The sequence below is a fragment of the Lipotes vexillifer genome, unplaced genomic scaffold, assembly GCF_000442215.2.
Source record: "Lipotes vexillifer unplaced genomic scaffold, Lipotes_vexillifer_v1.1 scaffold806, whole genome shotgun sequence".
Classification (NCBI taxonomy): Eukaryota; Metazoa; Chordata; class Mammalia; order Artiodactyla; family Lipotidae; genus Lipotes; species Lipotes vexillifer.
The window spans coordinates 282133-300302 of record NW_006783439.1 but is presented as its reverse complement, the minus strand read 5'-3'; the positions used below and the strand labels follow the sequence as shown (position 1 = coordinate 300302).

The window sequence follows — 18170 nt, the reverse complement described above, 5'->3', positions numbered from 1 at the left end:
AGCCATGGCTGCTGAGCCTGCGCATCCGGAGCCTGTGCTCCGCAACGGGAGAGGCCACGGCAGTGAGAGGAACGTGTAATGGAAAAAAAAAAAAAAAAAAAAAAGGGAAAGGAAGCATACCAGTTCAGAAAAATCATCAAATAATAAAGGAAGAGAGCAAGAGAAGGAAAAATGGAACAAAGGAATTGCAAAACAACCAGAAAACAGTTAACAGACAGGAAATGGTAAATCCATACCTATCAATATTTATGTTAATTGTAAATGGGCTGTATTCTCCAATCAAAAGACATAAAGTGTAGATAAAGGTTTGTCAATTTTATCTTTTCAAAAAATTAGCTCTTAGTTTTGTTGCTCTTCTATTCTTTTTCTTTCTTATTTATTTCTATTCTGATCTTTTATTTCCTTCCTTCTGCTAACTTGAGCTTAATTTGTTCTTTTTCTAGTTCATTGAGGTGTAAAGTTAGGTTGTTATTTGAGATCTAATTTCTTAATATATACATTTATCACTATAAACTTGCCTCTCAGGACTGCATTTGTAGTATCCTATAGCTTTTTGTATGTTGTTGTTTTTAAATTTTTCATTTCTTTCAAGATTTAAGAAAAATTTCTCCTTTATTTTCTTCTTTGACCCATTGGTTGTTCAGGAGTGTGTTGTTTAGTTTCCACATATGTGTAGATATTCCAGCTTTCCTCTTCTTGTGTTCTGGTTTCATACCATTGTGGTCAGAAGGGATGGTTGGTGTGCTTTCAGTCTTAAATTGGTTAAGAGTTGTTTTGTGTCATGTCATATATGTTCTATCATGGAGAATGTTCAATGTGCCTTTTTAAAAAAATTATTCTTTGGCTGCGTTGGGTCTTCGTTGCTGCGCATGGGCTTTCTCTAGTTGCGGTGAGCGGGGGCTAGTCTTCATTGTGGTGCACAGGCTTCTCATTGTGGTGGCTTCTCTTGTTGCGGAGCACGGGCTGTAGCGTGCAGGCTCCAGTAGTTGTGGCTCGTGGGCTCTAGAGCGCAGGCTCAGTAGTTGTGGCACATGGGCTTAGTTGCTCCATGGCATGTGGGATCTTCCTGGACCAGGGCTTGAACCCGTGTCCCCTGCATTGGCAGGCAGATTCTTAACCACTGCACCACCAGGGAAGTCCCTCAGTGTACCTTTGAGAAGAATGTGTATTCTATTGCTCTTGGATGAAACATTCCATATGTGTCTGTTAGCTCCATCTGGTATAATGTGTAGTTTAATTCCAATGTTTTTTTGTTTTTGTTTTTTTTTTTACTGATTTTCTGTCTGGGTGATCTATCCATTGTTGAAAATGGGATATTGAAGTCTCCTGGTATTATTGAATTATTATTTCCCTTTTTAGAGCTCTGAATATTGACTTTATTTTTGTGCTCCTGTGTTGGATGCATAAATATTTACATTTGTTATATCCTCTTGATGAATTGACTGCTTTATTGTGTAATAACTTTCTTTGTCTTTTGTTATATTCTTTGGCTTAAAGTCTGTTTAGTCTGGTATAACTTTAGCTACTTCTATGCTTCTTTTGGTTTCCATTAGCATGCTTTTTCAATTAACGCTTTTTCTAGCTTTATTCACTATAGCTAAGGTATGGAAACAACCTAAGTGTCTATTGATGGATGAATGGATAACAAAAATACAATATATATACAATGGAATATTAATCAGCCTTAAAACAGAGGGAAATCCTCTTGTTTGTGACAACATGGATGAGCCTGGAGGGCATTGTGCTAAGTGAAATAAGCCAGACAGAGGAAAACAAATACTGCATGGTATCACTTACATGTGGAATTTAAAAGAGATAAAGTTTAACTCGTAGAAGCAGTAGAAACATGGTTGCCAGAGGCTGAGGGAAATAAGGAGAGGTTGGTAAAAGGGTACAAACCTTCAGTTAGAAGATGAATAAGGTCTGATGATATGTATGAAATGGTGACTATAGTTGATAACACTGAACTGTATAATTGAAATTTGCTCAAAGAGTAAAACTTAAATGTTCTCATCAAAGGAAAAAAATAAATATGTGAGGTGATGGCTGTGTTAAATTAACTCAGTGGAGGGAATCCTTTCAGAATTATACATATATCAAATCATCACATTGTACACTTTAAATATCTTAACAATTTTATGGTCAATTATACCTCAATAAAACTGGAAAAAAATATAAAAAATAAAAGGAACTAGTACATCTTGGAGGAATGGGTGATTCCAGGGCTAGGGCAGGGAAAGAACAAGATGAGCCTGGAATGTCTTACTAGCTGGAAGTGAGTAAATGTTCAGAGAATGATGGGACAGGTCAATTAAACACAGAAAACAGCTTGAACGGGCATTCACACAGTCCAAGTTGGGGACAACTTGAGCATCAAAATAAATAATTCTGATAGATCATAACCAGTTGAATAAAAGAAGAAGCCATGGTTCCATACTGATATAAATAAATGAATTAATGAGTAGATAGTTTGATGATAATGAGCATACTTAGGTGTCCTTCCCCTGCACCCCAAATATTTATTAACTACAAAGGGAAAAGTTAACAATAGTGAAGAAGCCTGGCAGACACCAACTTAATCAAGTGATCAAAGTTAACACCACTAGTAGTTAGTTAAAATCTCCACTTGCTGATGGGTTGCAATGAGAACAATATAATGTCACTTCTTTTATAATCCAAAGGTTAACAATTTGAATCTAATCACAAGGAAACAGGAAAACCACATTGAAGGGCAGTATACAAGATTATTGGCGTGTTATTCTTCAAAGTTGTCAAAGTTATCCATAGAAGCCAAGCAGAAGAACTGCTCCAGTTTGAAGGAGACTAAGAGGCAATGAAAATAAATACAACTTGTGATTCTGATGTCGATTTGAAGCATATTATTGGTACAGTGTGCAAAACTTGAATGAGGTCTGAGCATTAGATGGTAGTAATTGGTCATTGTTAGTTCCCTAATTCTGACCGTTGAATCGTGAATATATAAGGGTATGTCTTTATAGGAATAACACTCTCATTGTATTTGAGAGTGATTCGGTATTGACTGCACTTGCAACTTTACTATAAGTTTGAAATTGTTTCAAAAGAAAAATCCACCTTAAAAAATAATGCAGAAAAGCAGATTAGCGTGTATAAAATGTTGATGTTTTGTTTACAAAAGTAACATTGTTTGAATGGGCAAACAGTGTTATATCCATACAATGAAATGGTTTTCAGCAGTAGAAAAGATTGAATGTTGACGCACACAACATAATGGATAAATCATTGAAACATTATGCTGAAAGGAGTTAGATATAACTTAGATATAAAAGAGTACAAATTGTGTGACTCTTTTTGTATCAAAGTAGGAACAACTGATTTATTCATGGAGGAAACAGTGCCATGGTTGCTGGGCATGGGAGTGACTGGCAGCCTTTTGGGGAGATGAAAGGGAACCTTCTGGGGAGATGAAAATGTTGTATACGTTGATTGGGGTGGTAGTTACGTGGTTATATATATTTTTCAAAACAATGAACTATAAGCTTAATATTTGTATTGTATAATATGTATAGTATACCTCAATAAAGTTGAAAATATATATATATATAAATAACCACACGTGAAAGAAGCTTGTAGTAGTGGTTAGTTCTCAAGAGATTAACTAGTCACAAGTGAGCAGATTTGCTTTTCTTTGTACCTCCTTTTGTTGCATTTGCAACTTTTAAAATCTGTTGCATGGATACCTATTCAAAAATACACACCAAAGAAACTCCAAAATTTGTAGATGTGTCTGTAATATCATTTATATGCATATTATATTGCTTATGTAACTTACTCTGACCAGTGATTAGGATACAATATTCATAGAGACTATGCTTTTTGAGGTTAACAGTTGTGGTTAAATACCTTTTTATAACTTGTGTGTGTGTGTGTTGAAATATTTATAACATGAAATTTGCCATTTTAGCCATTTTTAAATGTAGAATTCAGTGGTATCAAGTACATTTACATTGTTGTGAAACTGTCACCACTGTCCATATCCAGAAATTTTCATCTTACCAAACTGAAACTCTGTACTCACTAAATAATAACTCCACATTTCCCCCTCCTCCAGTCCCAGACAACCACCATTCTACTTTCTGCCTCTATGAGTTTGACTACTCTAGGTACCTCATATAAGCAGGATCATACAATACTTGTCCTTTTGTGTCTGGCTTCTTTCACGTAGCATAACTTTACAACATTTTATAAAGGGAAATCAAGTAGCCAAGAAGTATAGTATAATATAACAAAACCTCAGCAGCTTCTGCATTGTTTTCTAGAATTCCTTCCAACTTCAGGGCATCTAAAACTTATTTCAATAAGTCTAACTGTAAATTGCCTAACTTGGGAGAGATGTATTATCCAAAAATGATATAATGTCTCTATCTCTCTTGACTTACACACTTCCAAATCTTTAATTTTGGCATCTAATTAATTTTAGAATAACTTACTTTGTTAAGTTAAATCAAAGCACATTGTTACTATAAATCTTTTATCCAAGGACCTTGTGCTGTTTGTAATACTTTTCTTCTATTGATAATGAAGGTCAGTTATCTAGCAAGAACTTTAGTAACTAAAGCACTCTAAACCAATGTGCCATAATATTTTGAATATAGTAATTATATGTTATTATTGTATACTTAAAGAGTGCTAGTGTGAAGGGAAAATCATTTTATTTGGCATTGAAGAATTTTATGTATTTTTAACTGGAAAACCAAGATAATTTTTGTACACCTACAGACTTGTAAAGTCAGAAGAGAGTCTAGAAGTTGTCTGATCTGTATCCAGTTTAATTCAGGAAATCTTTACTGAGCGTAGCACACAATGGGTAGAAAGTGATGTGAATTAGCATCTTTTCTAGGCTCATTTAGTAAGGGCTATTCAGGTTATTTTAATATAAGACAGTCTTGAGATAAATTGTGTGAGAGAGATATATGAAATTTAGTGGAAATATGTTAGACCGGTTTATTCTGGGAGGGCTTGTGTGGTAAAGCTGTCTTTAACTTTTTGTAGTTTGTGTTGCCATGAAATCAGATGCAAACTCCTGCCTGGCTTTTATCCCCACTCCTCCTTAACTCTTCTATATCCTGAATAACGGCTTTGATCTCTTATTATATCTCAGTTCTTATGCTCTTTTCTAGTTAGGCAAGTTACTATGTCTTGTATAGGATGGTTACAAAGTCCTTAGGCATGAGATTCAAGAACAGCTGAGACTTAAAAATAGCTACTAGGAACCACTTTAGCACTTAACCATTTACAAGGACTATGTCCAGAAAAATGTAGGGGGGAAATTTAAATGTGTGTAGAAAATAGAAACATGTAGATGACTTCTAACTTTTGTGCCTAGGGATTTTGTCCCCACTCTATTTATATGCATCTATTTTTACTTTTGAGTTCAAAGAAATTATGACTTGGAAAATTGCAGCTTTCCCCTAAGGGAAAAAGAAAAACAGCCATATTATCTGTCTTTTAGGCCTTTGATATGCTTGGAATACCTTGTCCTGACTAATATTTTATCCTTTAACTAAGTTATCGTTTAGGTCTTTTTTTTTTTTCCTTGCGTTATGCGGGCCTCTCACTGTTGTGGCCTCTCCCATTTGCGGAGCACAGGCTCCGGACGCGCAGGCTCAGTGGCCATGGCTCACGGGCCCAGCCGCTCCGCGGCACGTGGGATCTTCCCGAAACGGGGCACGAACCCGCGTCTCCTGCATCGGCAGGCGGACTCTCAAGCACTGCGCCACCAGGGAAGCCCTAGGTCTTTTTTAAAAAAAAATTTATTATTTTTGGCTGCATTGGGTCTTTGTTGCTGTGTGCTGGCTTTCTCTAGTTGCAGCGAGCAGGGGCTACTCTTCATTACAGTGTGTGGCCTTCTCATTGCAGTGGCTTCTCCTGTTGCGGAGCACGGGCTCTAGGCACACGGGTTTCAGTAGTTGCAGGCACATGGGCTCAGTAGTTGCAGCACATGGGCCCTAGAGCGCATGGTCTTCAGTAGTTGTGGCACATGGGCTCAGTAGTTGTGGCACACGGGCTGTAGGGCACATGGGCTTCAGTAGTTGTGGCACACAGCCTCAGTAGTTGTGGCGCACGGGTTTAGCTGCTCCGAGGCATGTGGGATCTTCCAGGACCAGGGACTGAACCTGTGTCCCCTGCATTGGCAGGTGGATTCTTAACCACTGTGCCATCAGGGGAGTCCCCATTTAGGTCTTTTCTTAGACTTCACTTCTATGAAGTCTTTCATCTTATTTTTACATGGATAAGACATTCCTTTGACATCCTGATCTTATCCTCACTGAATTATACTTGCATCTTGTGTTCATCTAGACCAGTGTTTCTCAACTGGGGCTTCCCAGGGACATCTGGCAATGTCTGGATCCATTTTACAATTAGGAGGTTGCTACTGGTATGTAGTGGGTCGAGGTCAAGGATGTTGCTAAACATCAGCTGTGCAAGACAGCTGAGTTTCAAAAGTTAATATTGTTTTATATTGCACTTTTTTTTTTGTTTTTATAAAATCGAAGTCAGAATATATTGTGTTTATTATCCATTTCCCATTAATATTTCTTTCCATGGTAATATAAATTTTCATGAGTGTATTATTATGTATTGATCGTCTGCTTGTGGTTTAAAGCCTAAAAATAGATGTATTAAGAGTAAATGCATATTCCTAGGTAATAATTTTCCGTGCATATTAGAATACTTTCAGAGAAAATCAGTGTAATGGACTATTTAACTATCTGGATTCTGTGCGTTTATCATTAAAGTCTGAAATGTATTCATGTTAATATGGTAAAGAAGCTTCTTACAGCATCGTTACTACTACTTTTACCTTAGTTCTAAATGAAGTATTATAAATCAGAAATTCAAATTATTATAGTGGTGGCAGTCTTTCATTTTATTTTGAGCATGCATATCTTGTCATTCAGCAAACAAGTATCCAGTGCATGTTATGAGCCAGGAATTTGGTGTTTGGGATCCAACCCTGTTCTTGCTTTCAAAAGAACTGAGAGAGAGAGACAAATGATGTAATCCCACACAGACAGTATAGTAGTATATATACAAAGAACATTGTATATACATCATTGGGAGGAACAATGATGAGAGAGAATTCAAGCTATATCAAGTTCAGGCTAAGAACAAGGGGGTAGGTTTTACAGGTAGAGAGAATAGTTTGTATAAGCAAAGAGGCATAAAAGGACATGATACTTGTAAGTCACTGTGCTTGCTTATATCTTATAGTACTTAGGGAATAGGAAGTATTAAAAGATGATTTTCAGACAAAGGTAAAACCATGACTCTTATACAGATATAAAAGTGAACATGTGTTAAGAAACTCATTCAGTGACACAACCAGACATGAAAAGTTTTAAAACACACATTTAATATTGAATATTGTGGAATATTGAAATAAATTATAAATGGAGGCAAAACATTTTTCTATAGAGTTTAGAAGAAGTCGGTTGAATCTCTACCAGACAGAACAGAATTTCGTGTTTATCAGTTACCTACAATTTCTAGATTTGTAAAATAGCTCCCATAGAGTCAGTCTGACAATGCATACTCCATTGGAGTACAGAATTTTTTTCTATAAAAGTGGCAGGAAATTTCAAGTTGAGAAAGACTTAGTTTGGAGCTTTGTACTATTGTGAAAAGTGAGATCACCAGAGGACAAAGAATGGAAGAGAGGAACTCACCCTCAGGTCTCTTGTTATGTTATTTTCATTGTGAATTTCTGGAATTACATCTCAGTGCAAAATGCATTCCAAACTCATGGGATTGGGATGGGGACTGTTTTCCTCTGCCACTTTACATTACTATGTAGTTGAGTGTGAATTGATTCTGCAGTTCAGAAAATGAAGGGAAGACAAGCCTATGTTTGTGTTCCCGTTTGAAACATTTCTTCACAGTCTCATGGTTAATACAGCATTGCCCTTTTATTTATTCTGAGAGAATATGTTAACTCTGTTTTATCCCATTCTTGGCTTGGAGTTAATTTTGAGGTAGAAACCTCTCTCTGTCACCACTACCACCACCATGTCGGGAGGAAGTACGACTTTAGGTTATTAAATCTGCTTATCTCATTTTAAAAATGTGTGTGTGTAGATACATTAATTGTAAATTATAAAATCCATTTAGAGAATATTGTGATTAGAATTCAGAGATGCTTTTTTTTTTTTCCAGAGATGCTTTTGAAACTGGCCTTTTTCTTTTTATATTTAGTAGTATTTGAGGTTTAAAATTCAGAGAAATGTTGAAAATGTTACCTTTTTTTCTTTTTAGATCATCCCATTATGATGGGTTTTGAGCCTCTTGTTAACCAGAGACTACTTCCACCCACCTTCCCTAGATATGCAAAAATAATAAAGAGGGAAGAAATGGTCAACTATTTTGCAAGATTAATAGATAGAATAAAAACTGTCTGTGAGGTGGTCAATTTAACAAATTTACATTGTATCCTGGTAAGTACAAATCTCTGTTCTGGAATGTAACTTTGATTTAACAACAGAATAGTTTATTACTTTTTGGAGACTGACCATACCAAGGGTAAATAATGCTGCTCACCTCTTATCTGTGATATCTGGAGAGTTAAGTCGTGTGTGTGTGTGTGTGTGTGTGTGTGTGTGTGTGTACTTTTTGTATTTAATCCTCATAAGGATTTTATACTATCCATTCTAGAGATTAAGAACCTAAAGTATGGAGAAGTTAGATAATTCACCCAAGTTTTAAGAATGGGGCTTTGAATCGTCAGTTCTGTGTTCAGAACCTTTTATATAAGTAAATGTTTGTGTTTATGCATGCATGTATACATATACACGTACATATATATGTGCATATGTATAAATATTTTTTCATATAAAAATTGGATCATGGTATTTGGTAACTTGCTTTTTCATCACTAGTCTCTATACCACGAACATCTTTTCGTGTCAACAAATACATATTTCTGCATTGTTTTAATGGCTACATGGTATTGCATTGTAAGTATATACCACAGATTTTTTTAGTCCATTCACGTTGAATTACATTTAGGTCATTTTCAGTGTTTTATGCTTATAAACAATACTAAGATGAACATCTTTGTAGGTAAATCTTTATATCATGTGCTTCCTTACCCCTTAAGATAAATTGCTAAAGAGTGAAGTTATTGGGTAAAAGAGTATGTACATTTTTAAGCTAGCATATTTTGGATTAATCTTTTTTATGGGTTAAAATATAGAAACACAAGATTTATTTGGGGAATGTTAAAACATTCAGAGATGGAGTTTTATTAATTGGTAAGGCTATAATGACATATACTTCAATTAGGAATGTAAAAAACGGGCAAAAAAATAGTGTTATTTAGACATAAGTACACTAATTTATTTTGCATGACTATACATATATATGCATTTGACTGTCGCTCCCCCTCAGTGTTGAGGTACATTATTTCTAGCCCCATGTCATTTCCTCTGTGAAGTCTTCCCTTTTGGTTTCAGGTTGCTTCTGTACCTGTGTTACTTGAGATGACAGATTATCTAGTTTATATTCCTAGAATTTAGCAGCAGCCTCTGGGGTATAATTGATAAATGGTCAATAAAGATTTGTGCTTCTGTTACGCTCTTTCTTATAGTAACTTTTCCTTTTTAAAAAAATTTTTTTTTCTTTTCTTTTTTACATTTATTTTTTATTCATTTATTTTTGGCTGTGTTGGGTCTTTTGCTGCACGTGAGCTTTCTCTAGTTGTGGTGAGCAGGGGATACTCTTCATTGCAGTGTGCGGGTTTCTCATTGCTGTGGCTTCTCTTGTTGTGTAGCACGGGGTCTAGGCGCACAGGCTTGAATAGTTGTGGCACGTGGGCTTCAGTAGTTGTGGCTCGTGGGCTGTAGAGTGCAGGCTCAGTAGTTGTGGTGCATGGGCTTAGTTGCTCCGTGGCATGTGGGATCTTCATGGACCAGGGCTCGAACCCGTGTCCCCTGCATTGTTAGGTGGGTTCTTTTTTTTTTTTGCGGTACACAGGCCTCTCACTGCTGTGGCCTCTCCCGTTGGCAGAGCACAGGCTCCGGACGCGCAGGCTCAGCGGCCATGGCTCATGGGCCCAGCCGCTCCGCGACATGTGGGATCTTCCCGGACTGGGGCACGAACCCATGTCCCCTGCATCGGCAGGCGGACTCCCAACCACTGCGCCACCAGGGAAGCCCTCCACTAATTCTTTATCATTAAAGCCCAACTTAAGTCTTTGTTCCTTAGTGAAACTTTCACTGATTATGCCTTTATTCCCTCCTTTTGTGTTTCCTTTTTAGTAGTTTTTCCTTATTCTGTCATAAGAATCATAGAGTCTTAAAAGTAAAAAAGATTATACGCACAAGCCAGTTCATTTTGCAGTTTATTGTACAGCTAAACAAACTAAATTTTACAGGGCTTTATAACCAAATTAGATGGTTAGTTAGTGTTATAAGAGAATTAGAATAGAGATTTTATTGTTGTGCTCCATCTGCTTTTCTAATCCTTAATTGATACATGAATATATATTTGTGTTCACTAGATTAATTGTAGGATTTTAGAAAAGGAGATCAATGTGAATTGGAATAAGAAAGTATAATGCAACGGTTGGAACTTGATATTCTGGCAAAAGATTATGGATTGCCTTGTCAGGGGCGGGGTGAATGCATAATGACACATCATAATAGAGGGGAGCTGGCGGAGCCAGGCCTGGACTGCTGTCACTGGACATGAAGAAGGCATAGTAATGGAAGAATTTGGATCTCTGAAAGACTTGAGACAGAGTGGTAGTTGGGGGAGTGCAGCAGGGGCCACGAGCAGAGTAAAAGATTAAAGTTATGGAAGATAAGGGACCAAATAGTCTGGTTGATCTGCATAGGAAACCTGTTATTATTAGGATAAAGTGCCAGGTTCTAGAGAGCGCTTCTACATATCAGTAAGATAAAAATAAACATCCCAATAAAAAATTGGGAAAGGACATGAGCATACATATTTAAAAGAAATAAACATGAAAGATGCTTAACCTTACTAGTAATTAAAGAAATGCAATTTATAACAGCTAGATTGAAAAGTATAATAATATTTAATGTTGGTAAAGCGAAGTAGTCATTCTCTTATACTCCAGTGGCTGTCTGTCTCAAAAGTCTTAAAAATGTGTATACTTGGCCCAGAAACTCTCCTTCTAGACATTTAGAATAAGAAAAAAGGTGTTTGTTGCATCATCCTTTGTAATGTTCTAAAACTAGTAACAGTTTAAATACTGAATGGTGACAATATCCATTCTGTGGTATGTTTACAATATATGTCACAGAGCCATTAAAAAATATGTTATAGAAAACTATTGACATGGGAAGCATTGATACTGGGAAATGTTTGTGAATGTCAAGTTATGTTTAATGTTCTTTTTTTTAAATATACATTTATTTATTTATTTATTTATTTATTTATTTATGTGTCTTCATTGCTGCACGCGGGCTTTCTCTAGTTGTGGCGAGAAGGGGCTACTCTTTGTTGCGGTGCATAGGCTTCTCATTGCTGTGGCTTCTCTTGTTGTGTGGAGCACAGGCTCTAGGTGCACAGGCTTCAGTAGTTGTGGCATGCGGGCTCAGTAGTTGTGGCTCATGGGCTCGAGAGCTCAGACTCAGTAATTGTGGCGCATGGGCTTAGTTGCTCTGCGGCATGTGGGATCTTCCCGGACCAAGGCTTGAACCCATGTCCCCTGCATTGGCAGGCGGATTCTTAACCACTGTGCCACCAGGGAAGTCCCTGTTGAAAGTTTTAAAATATATTTTTTATATATGTTGTTGCACACAGAAAAGATATTCAGAGACAAAGCCAAATTCAACCAAATTCTTTCTCAAAAGATTAGAATAACAAATACCAAAATATTAATTATGACTATTTATAGATAGTGGAATGCTATATGATAGTTTTGTTTTTTGCATTTTTCTGCATTTTCAAAGTTTTTGGTATTTTGCATATAGGGCAAAAACCAGTGGTAAGGGGGAGGATAGTGACACTAGTAAAGGGAAACTCATAGTTTAGGAACCCATAAGATGATACTTTTGACAGCTGTGGATTAATTAAGAAGATATACCTAGTTTAAATGAGGTAAATAGTGGACTTCATAGACCGTATCCTGTTAGGGGTGTATAGTAGCAGTAAGAAATTAAGTACAGATGAACTGTGATAGCAAGTACGGTATATGTACATTCATCAGTTCAGCCAACATGCTTGTTTTGTGCTAGGTGCTGTGCTATGGCTGGTATACAGTGATGAGCAAAAGCATATCATCCATCTTGTCATAAGGCCTTCAGTGTAGTATGAGATAGAAATCAATCAAATAATCATAAAAATGATTATAGAATTACAAACCAGTGTAGGGAGTATGAAGCAAAGCAACTAGAACATATAGCATATAGTGAAGGAACTGACCTAAATGATCAGAGAAGTCTTTCTTAAAGAAGTGAAGGTAAAGCTAAGATCTGACAGTTAGGTGAACATCATTTGGGACAGTAGGGGGACAGTTCCAGGTGCAGGAAGCTGAATGCTCCTCCATGTGATGGGAAAGAACATGATACATTTGAGAAACTAAAAGAAAAGTAGCAGAATGGAGCACTGAGTGATGGGGATGGGGGATTTGGTGAGGCTAGAGAGGTAGGCAGACCAGACAAGGCTATTTAAGCAACATTAAGGATTTCTATCTTTTCACAGAGCAAAGGAAAACCATTAGTTTTATCAAGAAAGATCAGTGTGTGTGGGGGGGGACAGTGACATAATAGGATCAAGAATGTGCAAAGATGTGGCTGCATTGTAGAGAAAGGATTGGAAGGGACTAGAGTAAACACAGTGTGATAAATTAGGAAACCAGTACTGCAGTCCAAGGGAGGAGAAGATGGTAACTTGGACTAAAAGGATGGCAGGGAGATGGTGAGGTTGTCAGTGTTAGAGCTATGTGTGAGCTAAAATTGATAGAATATTCGTGGTGAATTAAATACGGGGCATGAGAGAGCTCTGAGGAAGGTCTCTAAGCTTCTGTCTTATAAGTCTACATGCACATTTGGTGCTGTTCACTCAAAGGGGGATATTCTCAAAGGACCTTTGAGGGTCTTAGTGAAGTAAAGTTTGAGGTACCTTTAATATATTTAAGTAGAGATATTGGATAGTATTGGCTATATGGATAGAGTTTAGAGGTCTGTGCTTAGAGTTAAAATTTTAGAATTATTACAGTATAGATAGTAATCAAAGCATGAGTGTTTATGCTTCAAATTTTATGAGGAAAAAATATATAGGTTAAGAAAAGAAGGTTTTCTGGAACTAAACTTTGAACCTACAGAACAAACTGAGAAGTAGCCAGAGGAAGAAACATGAAAGTCATTTAAAAGGTTTTTCAAAGAAGGAAGTCACACTGCTGAGAGGTCAAGTGAAAGAGATGAATAAGGTCCAAAATCAATGTCCATTGGATTTAGTAATGGGGAACAGGCGGTGACTAGAGCAGAGCGCCAGGTTACATGTGTTGAGGTGGGTGAGAGTTGAGTTGAGTGAGTAGAGACAGTGGGCGCAGCCAACTTCTTCAGAAAGTTTGGCTGAGAAGGCAGCAGTTGAGAGGAAAATGTGACATCATGTGATGATCTTCTTTTCTTTTTAAAGTTGAGAGAAACCTGACTGTTTAAATGAAAATAGGAACGATCTGGTAGAGAGGAAGAATTTTAATATCTAGGAGAGCAAAGTATGGATAATTGACAGTGTGTAATGTTTGTGAAAAAGCCAGAAGGAATGGAGTCTTTAATACATCTGTTGTTAAAGTAGGCAAGGAAAGGATCTGTGTACAGATGTGGATACAACTAGAGGTTTAGAGGCTGAAGTTGAGGGATTTTCTGTGGGGTAAATTGTTTTAATTTTCTTTGTAATGTGGAATAGTAGAATCTCTCTCTGGTGGAGAATATTCACTTTGAGGAGTGTGTGCAAGGTGTAAAAATTAATTATGAAAAAAGAGAATGTGAATTCAGTTAGCCTGGTTACTTGGTATTTATTTCTGTGAAGTAGGAAGTAAATCTCTGTCATTAGTTAGTAAATTATTATTGATACTGTTATTTTCATGATGTACAAATTTAATATCGGTATCCACATGATACTGTTACTGGTAAGTTTGTTAAAAATAAATTTTAGGCTCCAAAATTATCCATTTTTCCATTCATACAATTAGACAATTCTTATAGAAATGATCTTTAGCTATCTTTCTTATTTTAACTTTGGTAGTGTATCATTCCCAGAAGGTCTGGTAAAAATTATACTCTGTATACAAACATTTTCAGCTTTTATTTAATCTATTAATGACACTTTTTTTCTGTGTATCTATTAGGATTTTTTCTGTGAATTTAGTGAACAATCACCTTGTGTTCTTTCAAGATCTCTATTACAAGTAAGTCCCACTTAGTATCAAAATATGTCTTTAAACATCAAATACTGTGTATTGACATTGTTTTATTGATTGATGGAACAAAAGGTAGATGCTTTTAAAGGCTATTCCACAGTTAGTGGTATATTTTTGTAACAGAAGTATTGACTTACAGTGTTAGACATTCATCAAGACCATATTCTGGGCCATAAAATAAACCTTAATGATTAAAAAAAATTGAAATCATACAAACTATGCTCTCTGACTATTTCGGAATTAAATTAGGAATCAGTAACAGAAGTATCTGGAAAATTCTCCAGATATTTGGAAATTAACACACTTCTAAAGAACCCATGGGTTCTTTATTAACACACTTCTAAAGAACCCATGGTCAAAGAGGAAGTATTGAGGGTAATTGGAAAATATTTTGAACTGAATGAAAATGAAAATATCAGAATTTGTGGGATACAATTTAAGCAGTGTTTAGAGAGAAATTTATAGTACTAAATGTTCATATGAAAAAAAGGAAGAAAGGTCTGAAATTATAATTTAAGCTTCTATTTTAAAAAAATAGAAAAACGAGAGCAAATCAAACTAGAAGGAAGCAGAAGGAAATAACAAAGATAAAAGCAAAAATGAGTAAAATAGGAAAGAGACAAACAATAGAGAAAATCATTGCAGCCAAAAGCAGGTTCCAAAATTGATGAACCTCTAACTAGATGGAACAAGAAAAAAAGAAGATACAGATGAATAATATCAGGAATTGCTACAGACCCTAAACAAATTAAAATGGTAATATGGGAATATTCTAAACAACTGTATGTCCATAAATGCAAAAACTTAAATGAGATGGACCAATTCCGTGAGGGACACTACCAAAACTCACTCAAAAAGAAATAGAAAATTTGAATAATCCTGTATCTATCAAAGAAATTGTGTTCATAGTTAAAAGCCTTCCAACAAAACTCCAGGACAATTCTGTACACAGCCTCTTTCAGAAAATAGAAGAGACAAGGGCACTCATCATATGAGGCCTGCATTACCTCTGTATCAAAACCAAACAAAAACATTTCAAGCTTAGAAAACTGTAGACCTATATTCCTTATGAACATAGACATAAAAATCTTAAAGTATTATCAGATCAAATCCAGCAATATATAAAGAAGGAATACATCATGACCAAGTGGGTTTTATCCCAGGAATGCAAAGTTGGTTCAGTGTTTAAAGTGTAATTTACCATATAATCTAAAGTCTCAATAGATTGAGGAAAACCATTTGACAAAACCAACGTCCATTCATGATAAAAACTCTCAGCAAAACTAGGAATAGAAGGTAACTTCCTTAATCTGATAAAGGGCCAAACACCTATAGCTAACATCATACTTAATGATGAAAGATTAAATTCTTTCCTCCTACTGGGAGGAAAGCAAGGATGTCCACTCTCATCACTCCACTTTCACTCAACAGAGTACTGGAAATCTTAGCCAGTGGAAAAAGGCAGGAAAAGAAATAAAAGGCATACAGTTGAGAAACTGAGAAATAATGTTTCTTTACAGACAACATGATTATCTATGTAGAGTACCAAGGAATCTGCAAAGAAGTTCCTAGACCTGATGGATGAGTTTAACAATATCACAGGATATGAGGCCAATTTACAAAAAGCAATTGTATTTCTATATACTTGCAATGAACAATGCAAATCAAAAAATTTAAAGCAGTACTGTTTACAGTAACATCAAGAATGGAATATGTAGGTATAAATCTAACACCTGTTTGGAGAACCTGTATACTGAAAAACTACAAAGTACTGATGAAAGACATCAAAGGAGACTTAAATAAATGGAGAGGTACATCTTGTTTGTGGATTGGAAGAATTGATATTTTTTTAAGATGTCAGTTCTCCCCAAAATTGATCTACAGATTCAGAGCAATCCCAAAATCATAGCAGAAATTTTTGTAGATGTCAACAAGCTGCTTCTAAAATTTATATGGAAAGGAATAGGAACTAGTACAGCCAAAACAAATTTGAAAAAATAAATAAAGTTGGGGAACTCAGTACTACCTGACTATGAGACAGGTGTGCTGTTGGCAAAATGATGGACATGTGATCAGCGGAACCAAGGGGAAAGTCCAGAGAAGTTCTGTTCCTTAATTAGTCCTTTAAATATGTAGTACTATATGTGAAACCATAAAACTGTTAGAAGAAAGGATAGGAGAAAATTTCCGTGACTTTGGGAAAGGTAGAGAATTCTTAGGTATGACATCAAAAGCACAGTCCATTTAAAAAAAATGGCAAGTTGATAAATTTAAAACTTTAATTCTGTGGAAGACACTGTTAAGAAAATGAAAAGAGACTGCAGAGTAGGAGAAAATATTTGCAGATCATGTCTGACAAGGGACTTGTATCGAGAACATAAAAAGAATTCTATAAACGTAACAGTAAGAAAACAGGGAAATGCAAATTAACACCACAATGGAATACCACTATCTACCTATCAGAATATCTTTAAAATAAAGCAAGAAAAAAGAACAAAACTGAAAATATCAAGCACTGGAGAGGATGCATTACTGATAGGAATATGAAGTGCTATAGCCACTTTGGAAAATGATGGCAGATTGTTACAAAAACAGATACACAAATTTTACTCTTGCTTATTTACCCAAGAGAAGTGGAATCTGACATTCTCCTAGAAACCTGTATGCATGCCTGTGTTTAAAGCTGTTTGGTTCGTGATCACCAAAAGCTGGAAACAACTCAAATGTGTTAGGAAATCAAGTAAGGTATAGTATAGTAAATATTCAGATACATTGAGATCGTTAAGGGCAAAAAATTAAATGTAAATTATTATTAAATAGTAGTGTATTTCAATTTAATAATTTATTATTTTAACTATATTTTTTCCAATTTCAGAAAGTTTGTATTCCAAGGTGTTTATTAGAGATAAGGTTATTGACTGACTTGATATTTATAACCATTAAATATTTCATAATTTATGAAACCCTTTCTTGTATATTAGCTCATTTGACATATTCAGACCCATCAGTTCACTTTCACTAGTTCAATATTACTACTCTTGACTTGAGAGATTTTTTTCTGCACATTTTTTGTTCTCCTGCATCAGAATACACCTTAAGTAGGGATTAATAAGTAGTACCCATTGTGGAGGCATTGTGGAATAAGAAATTTTCCACCAACTTTTTACATTTTAATCTCTTTTGTATTCTGTGGCATTTATAAGAAGTATGTTCATGTCACAGTAATGACAACTACATGTACAATATGTCAAGATTGTGACAGCATTACTAATATATATAACATTTGTTTTAAGACCACTTTCCTGGTGGATAACAAAAAGGTCTTTGGAACCCATCTCATGCAAGACATGGTGAAAGATGCACTTCGGTCCTTTGTCAGTCCTCCGGTGCTCTCCCCAAAGTAAGTGTCATAAGACATTGTATAGCGTGTGTGTTTCTTAAAAGCCCAAGTTCTCTGTGCTCCTTTATAGCAAAGACATAAAAACTGTTGGAATCAAGTTTCCACATGAAAAAATAACTCAATCATGTTAAAATTAATTGATTTCTGCTACATATTATTTAGATTTTTTAAAAAATTTATATATTTAAATTTATTTATTTTTGGCTGTGTTGGGTCTTCGTTGCTGTGTGCAGGCTTTCTCTAGATGTGGTGAGCGGGGGCTACTCTTTGTTGCGGTGCGTGGGCTTCTCACTGTGGTGGCTTCTTTTGTCGTGGGGCACTGGCTCTAGGTGGTGGGCTTCA

The 18170-nt window shown here is 35.8% G+C and overlaps 1 protein-coding gene across 3 annotated transcripts in view; it reads left to right on the top strand.

The window, feature by feature from the left end:
- Nucleotides 1-18170, top strand: part of NAA35 (N-alpha-acetyltransferase 35, NatC auxiliary subunit) — a 96406-nt gene that overhangs the window by 47031 nt on the left and 31205 nt on the right. For all 3 annotated transcript variants that reach the window (XM_007456110.1, XM_007456111.1, XM_007456112.1), the window contains exons 12-14: nucleotides 8296-8474; nucleotides 14357-14416; nucleotides 17722-17828. In XM_007456110.1, coding sequence (XP_007456172.1) covers nucleotides 8296-8474; nucleotides 14357-14416; nucleotides 17722-17828 — 346 coding nt within the window. The remainder of the gene's footprint in view (nucleotides 1-8295; nucleotides 8475-14356; nucleotides 14417-17721; nucleotides 17829-18170) is intronic.